The 6,812-nt window shown below is 54.2% G+C and overlaps 1 protein-coding gene across 1 annotated transcript in view; it reads left to right on the top strand.

Moving 5' to 3' along the window:
* The window catches only part of BARHL1 (BarH like homeobox 1), a 27,218-nt gene that overhangs the window by 5,756 nt on the left and 14,650 nt on the right, over positions 1-6,812 (top strand). The window contains exon 2 of the mRNA XM_015407536.1: positions 1,862-2,334. Coding sequence (XP_015263022.1) covers positions 1,862-2,334 — 473 coding nt within the window. The remainder of the gene's footprint in view (positions 1-1,861; positions 2,335-6,812) is intronic.

A 6,812-nucleotide genomic window follows, 5' to 3' on the forward strand; every position in this document is an offset into this window, starting at 1 on the left:
TGGCGGGGGGTGGGAGGGGGGCTTCTGGCCCGCAGGGCTGTCGCGGGGGAATCAAACGTCTGAACGTCACTTTCTTCCTTAAGAAAGTTGTGGAATCTTGTGAGCAAACATTCGACTCTGTGAGCCGCTGGCATTAAAAGTTGTGAGCCGGCGATTTGGCTGCCGCATCAATTAGTTTGCTCTGGAGCCCTCCTTCCTGAGCTAAGGCAAAAATGTATGAGCTGGAGGCTAGAAAACTGTGAGCTAGCTCACAATAACACAGCTTAGAGGGAACACCGGCCCCCTCTAAGCCGAGCTAGTGTGAGCCAGCTCACGGTTTTTTAGCCTCCAGCTCACGCGTTTTTGTCTTCGCTGGGGAAGGGATGGCTCCAGAGCAAACTCATGTGTGCAGCAGGCAAATGCAGCCCGCTCACAACTTTTAATGCCAGGAGCTCACCAAGTAGCATTTTGGCTCACAAGACCCCACCGCTTAGAGGGAGCGTCGCTCCTGAGCCTTTGGCTGGTGGGAAGCCCTCTTCTGCCCCGACTCGCGCCGCTCCGCGGCTTCCCCCTTCTGCGTCCGGGGGTTTGTGATCCGAGCAAGCCGGGCCACGATCCAGAAGCAGCTAGGCCGCAGCGCTCAGGTTTCCTGCCGCGTCCCAGGGCCCCGGTTCGCTTTGCCGTCAGCCTCCGTCTGTTTCCGATTGAGTCGAGGGAGGGAGGGAGGGAAGGAAGGGAGGCTCTGCGAGAACCGCTAAGCGCTTTACTCGGAAGTGAACCAACCCCGCCACTTCTGGGACTCTGACTTCTGAGCAAGTGCCCTTAGGGTTGGGTTCAATGTTCCCGCTAAGTTATGGGGTCTTGTGAGCAAAAAGTCTACTTTCTGAGCTACTGGCATTAAAGTTGTGAGTAAGCGATTTGGCTGCTGCAAAAATTATTTGACTCCGGGGCCCTCCTTCCTAAGCTAAGACAAAAATTTCTGAGCCAGAGGCTAAAAAACTGTGAGCTAGCTCACACTAACTCAGCTTAGAGGGAACACTGGTTGGGTTGGCTCTTTCTCAGCGCGCTGACTGCGGAGGAGGTCCGTCTGGTCGGTTTCAGTGGGACGCACGTCGGGGTGTCTCATCTCAGCAGACCCAGGGATAGGGATTGTCATTGCTTGTTTGTTTGTTCCGGGGGCATTTCAATTTTTAAAGGGGGCTGTTAGATGAAAGCTAATTGAATGGCTCGGCAAGGCCTGTCTTTAAAGGGGGAGGCTCCCAGCTTGTTTCTAGCCCTTCCTTTCAAGGGGGTCTCTCCTAAAAAAAAATAAGGTCTCTGGCACGGCTGTTTGTGGGGCGGGGCTTTTAATTGGTGGGGCAGGGCCCCCAAATGCCCCACAGTAGCTACGGGCCCGCATCTCAGTGTTTATTATGATCCAAGAACAGACGCCGATCAGACACAGGCATTCGACGCAGGGACGCTAAACCTAAACTGCCCTTCTTCATTAAAATGTGTGAAACCAGAGCCGCGTTCTTCGGAGTAAGAAGGCTTCAGGTTGCTTTGCCTGTGGGGCAGGCCCCACTGAACCCGGTTACCGGCCCTCCTCCTCGTGTCCTTTCTTTGTTTTTACTGGGATTATGTCATGGCTTTATTTGCACGTTAATGGCTGGGATGTTTTCATGTCTTCACCTCCGCCCGCCGCCTTGCGGGGCCTGAGCGGGCGGAAAGGCGGCGCACACAAATGCCTTCAGCGCATCAGCCGTGTCCAGACCCGCTGCGCGTCTCTCCCGCGGAGCTCCGTCTGGCTGCGCTTGGGGCTTGCGCGGGGGTGGTGCGGATCGGGCCCGGCTGACGGCGGCTCTCTCTCTCTCTCTCGCTCTCTGTGTCTCCCGGCGCGCAGTGAAGGAGGAGGGGGACCGCGAGATCTCCAGCTCCCGGGAGAGCCCGCCGGTGCGGCTGAAGAAGCCCCGCAAGGCGCGCACGGCCTTCACGGACCACCAGCTGGCCCAGCTGGAGCGCGAGGGAGGGGGCAGGGAGGCCAGGTTGGGAAGCCCCCTGGGGAGCAAGGCCCTCGGCCAGCTTTCTGCTCCCCGGAGCTCCCCTCCTCCTCCGGTCCCGTTCCGTCCCTTGTTGGGTTTGAAGGGAACGTCCCTGAAGCTGTCGCTGTCAGCCGCCCGGAGCCACGAGGAAAGGCGGGCTACAAATGCGCTGGTCGAGCCCTCCCGGAGCGCCGTGGTGGGGACGCTCGGGAAGAAGGGGACCTTTGGGGCAGAGAAGCAGGGACTCCTCGGGGGTGCGCTGGCCGGAGTGGTTATTCGAAGAGGAGTTCCAGACCCCGGCCTCGAGCTGAACGGCAGACACGGCCCATTAGCGGTAGGGGCGGGGGCTAGATTCTTGCAGGGACCCGGGAAGGCAAAAAGGGTCCTTTTCACACGTGACGCAGAGGTTGCGCCGTCCTCAGGTTCCGGCGGCCAGTCCCCGCGCTGCCTGAGGGCTGTTCCCGCATGAGACACGTGTCTGTCACACTTCGCGTTCTTAAGGCGTAAGTCTGTCCGTATGTAGAATGTCTGAGCAGCTCCCTCATTCGGGCCTGGCGAGAATTCCCCCCACCCCTCGCCGGCTGAGCGCCCGCATTTCTTTGCCCTCCTTTGGGCCGGATTCGGGCTCCGAGAAACTGGCATGAAGCCACGCGGCGGCTGTGGAGCTCGGAAAGGGAGAGGGGGGCCGAGTCTGACCGCCATTCCCCCCCCCAATTCGCTGACCTCAGTCCACCGGCCCCGATCCTGTAGATAACAAATGTACCTTTGGAACGGCTGTAGCCCCCTCCCCACGCGCCCCAGCGCCTCCCTTGAGGCAAACTCTGCCGCAACCGTCTTGTTGACAATACCCAGGGCCCCGATCCTGCAGACAGGTACAGACACGGACTCTACATTTTTAGTGTCTTTTCCGTCTTCTCATTTGCTTGCTGGCGCGCGCGCGCACGCGTGCATTTAAGGCCTTTACAACCGATGACCCGCAACTGAACGTGTGAACGGACTTCTTGACGTTAAAAATAACTTCCTGGGAGTTTCCAGACATTCTCTCTGAGCTTTTTGCGGCCGCGACTATTTGGTGTACCCTTCCCTATGTTGGAAACATTCGGATTGTAAAACTTTCCCATGTTCTGTTCTATCCGAACTCCAAGGGTAGGAAAACGGGTCCACGTTTAGGCTTCTGTTCCCCTTCCCTTCGACAGCAACACAAAAGCCCTCCTCGCAATTCCGTGTGACCAAAATGCTGGTTCCGGTCCCGTAAAGAAATGACCTGGGTTTGCCCCTCGGCTGGGCCAATTCGCCCTCTCTGGCGCGTGTCAAAGGCCTGTCTCGGGGTGGCCGACACCAGTCCCCGCCGAAAATCACCAATACAAAGACCGGGGTGGGGGGTTTGAACTGAATCTAGGCACAGGGGAGGGGGTGCCTCAGTTTCTCTCCAGCTGGATCCGGAGCAAGTGTTGCCAAGAACAGGAGCCAGTCCTGGAAAGAGATGCCCCGTTCACACGACCTGTCGCTCCCATCGCCGTGTTTGTCACACCAACCGGCGGTCAACATCCTCGCGTGGTTGAGTTCAAAGTGTCGATGTGAAATGGCTCCTCGGTTCAGCCAGCCCACCCGCAGACACGCAGGTTAGGTTCCGACTGGGGCGTTTCGGTGGGCAGAGTCGAGACCCCCTGCCGGGGCCAGGATTTGCACTGGAGCCCTCGGAGTGGCGCCGCAGATGCTGGAAATCTGTCATACCGATGACGCGGGATGCCTGCTCGCCGGGAGACCTGCTGGTGGCAGTTCCAAACAGCAGACACTCATACAACGGAAATAAAATCAAACCAATAACGAGCTGCTTTAAAAACGCAGCCACGTTTTAAAGAAGCCACCAGCCTGACACAGAACTGAATCAAATGGAAGGCTTTTCCTCTGAAGGAGACAAGTTTCTGCCTGGATTTCTGCCTGAGAGGATGATAATAATAATAATTAATAATAATAATAATAATAAATTAATGGTAATAATAATAATATAGCCGCAGCAACAACAATAATAATCATCATAGTAACCATAATAATAATAATCGAACCTAAGCAAGCGTTTGTAGGGCGCTCTCAGAGATCAAAACTCTCCAGGCACCATCTGGCAGCAGTTGTTACAACAGCCCTGCGGGGTTGGTCGCCCTGATGATTAACCCCGCAGGTGCTGGGCTCTCCGCTTGGCTGGCTGAGAGGAGACTCGAACCGGAGGCCTTCGCGGCTCCTAAACGCCCCAGGCTTCGGTCGGTCGGGTAAAGGAAGGCTGACTAGCCATAGAAGCCGGCAGCCAAGCCTCTTCCGGAGCATGCAAATGTGGGCCGAGATTGCCTCTGAGCATGTGCAAAGTATCCCTATCCAGCCTACACAAAGCTGGTCAACATTTCGTTCCGGGGGAGCAAGATTTCATTCCGGGCGTCTGACTTCCCCGCTGGGTGCAATCGGGGCGCCCCAACCGATGTGGCACAGCGCCCCCAGTCCCCTGTCGTAACACTTTTTATTTTATGTCATGGTCTAGGTATGTATACCCCTTTTCCTCCCCAATGTGGACGCGAAACATCGTTCTCCTGCAGTTCTCCTACCCTTACCCCTGTAAGGGAGGCTGAGAGTGAGTGAGTCGTCCAAGGCTGCCCAGCAAGCTTCTGTGGCAGAGGGATTCGAACCTGGATCCCTCGGGGTACAGTCTGACAGTCTAACCCCCACACCCAGGCCTGGATCTGAGGTTTCCTGGGCTCCATCTATGTTGGAGTTCTTAAAAATTGTAATTCAGCAGAGAAAAATAGCTTAGCGACGCCAGAGTGAAATAATCCAGACTCAGAGTCCATGTGTGTTTAAAATAGGAAAGTTTTTACTACATTCTACCATAGGGAAGGGTAACTGGGAGGAAAATAACAACACAGCTAAACAGCTACATCCTTACTCAACAAAGGACAACACTAGAAGAGCTAGCAATGGCTTCTCTTACTTCTTCAGGACAGGCAAACAAAGACGGGAAGAGGAGCCATAAAATGCTCACACCCTTTGACACTTTGCTTCCAATCAGACTTCTAGATCAGGGATGCTTTTCGCGGGCTTGCAGATCTAAACTAGTATTGGTTTACACAAAAGCATGTGATTTCCTGTAACAACACAAACAGACATTTAACCCCATATATACTGAAGTGTTTTCAACATGTAATACCCAACAATCTGGAAGGGGTGGAGCACATGAAGGTCGCCGGCTGCATCTCACTACTCACCAGGTGACCTTGGGGGGGGGGGGTAGCAATATTGGCTTGCCCCCCGGGGGGTGCCTGTGGGTGCGCCTGTGCGCAGAGTAACATGTTGTAAAGCCCCTTGCCTGTTCCGAAAATGGTGGATCGGTGCCAGGCAGCTTCTCCCACGGGCGGCGGACCGGTTGACCCCCTGGTGCCAGCCAGCCCAGAGAAAATGCCGCCGGTGCTCACAGGCTCGGAGTTTGGCGAGCCTCCCGGGATTGGCTTTGGACAGGCCTTCCCGAGTAAAATCTCCCCTTGTTCTTTCCCCCTTGGAACTTCGCGGAGAAGCCCCGCCCCAGGCAAAGAAGTTCTCGCTCTTTGGAGACGGCCCCTCCCCCGGTCTCTTTCCAGACTGGAATCTTTTCCGAAGTTCCCTCGACTTTAACACCCACTAGAAGAGGGCCCGGCATTTCCAGATATGCAGCCCACGCATGTTCGCTCGGGAAGGAAAACCCACAACTTCCGCTCAACTTTCTTCTAAGGAGGTTCCAAGTAGGCGAGTGTGCGCAGGATTGCACCCGGAACGAGTCCAGGCGGTTTTGATTTCATTCCTGCCTCATTTCTACCCGCCCCGCTCCCAAGTTCTCCCCGGGGGTTAGAACTGATTTCTGTTGGGATTCTGAGATTCAAGATCGATGGTCGTTTTGCAAACACAAGAGTCACATTAGTAAAAGAAAAATATCTTTACTACAAAACAAAATAAAGCATGGGTAAGGTACTTTGGATAAAAGAAATAAAATGAAAAGGTTACATACTTGCAGTTACTTTCAGTACTACTTTGCTACAGCTACATCTTTCTATCTGTGTTAACTTCTAGAGGGGAGCTTCCTCTCTGGTTCACACAAAGAGCCATAAACCTTGTGAATACATGAATGCTAGATCAAAGCATTTCCACAAGCAAGTTGTTAGTTGACCAATACAAAGGTCACAGGTCACCTCATTAGAGTAAACAACTCCCACAAACTTTCCTGCCCTAGAATACATTATGTAACGTAACATCCTGTCCTAACAAACAACACTTAACTCTGTAATGACTGAAGTGTAAGCAACTTGAAACTCCAACAATTTCCCCTTAGGAGAAAGTAAAATCCTTAGTCTAGCAGCTGTCAAGATCCAGCCGTTCACACGTGCGTGGTTGGCAAACGAACGTCTGCATCGGCTGACCTGGAACACCGTCCTCAGCCCAAGGGGTGTTTTCTCTCCCACTCCTCAAGTCCCACCAAAACTCTCTTCCCTTCCAGAACATGTAACTATATAGGCTGCTTTACATCCACCCGCCCGCCTTCCTCACCTGTTGGCGGGCCTTTCCTCGACATTTCCCTTCCCAGCTCTTCAAACACCTCTAAGCACCCAAGCGGTCGCACCAAGGGTCTCAGGTCTTTTATTATTTATTATTTATTTATTTATTAGGCTGCTTTACATCCACCCGCCCGCCTTCCTCACCTGTTGGCGGGCCTTTCCTCGACATTTCCCTTCCCAGCTCTTCAAACACCTCTAAGCACCCGAGCGGTCGTACCAAGGGTCTCGGATCTTTTATTATTAT

Source organism: Gekko japonicus, unplaced genomic scaffold, assembly GCF_001447785.1.
Source record: "Gekko japonicus isolate JY-2015 unplaced genomic scaffold, Gekko_japonicus_V1.1 scaffold955, whole genome shotgun sequence".
NCBI classification, from domain to species: Eukaryota; Metazoa; Chordata; class Lepidosauria; order Squamata; family Gekkonidae; genus Gekko; species Gekko japonicus.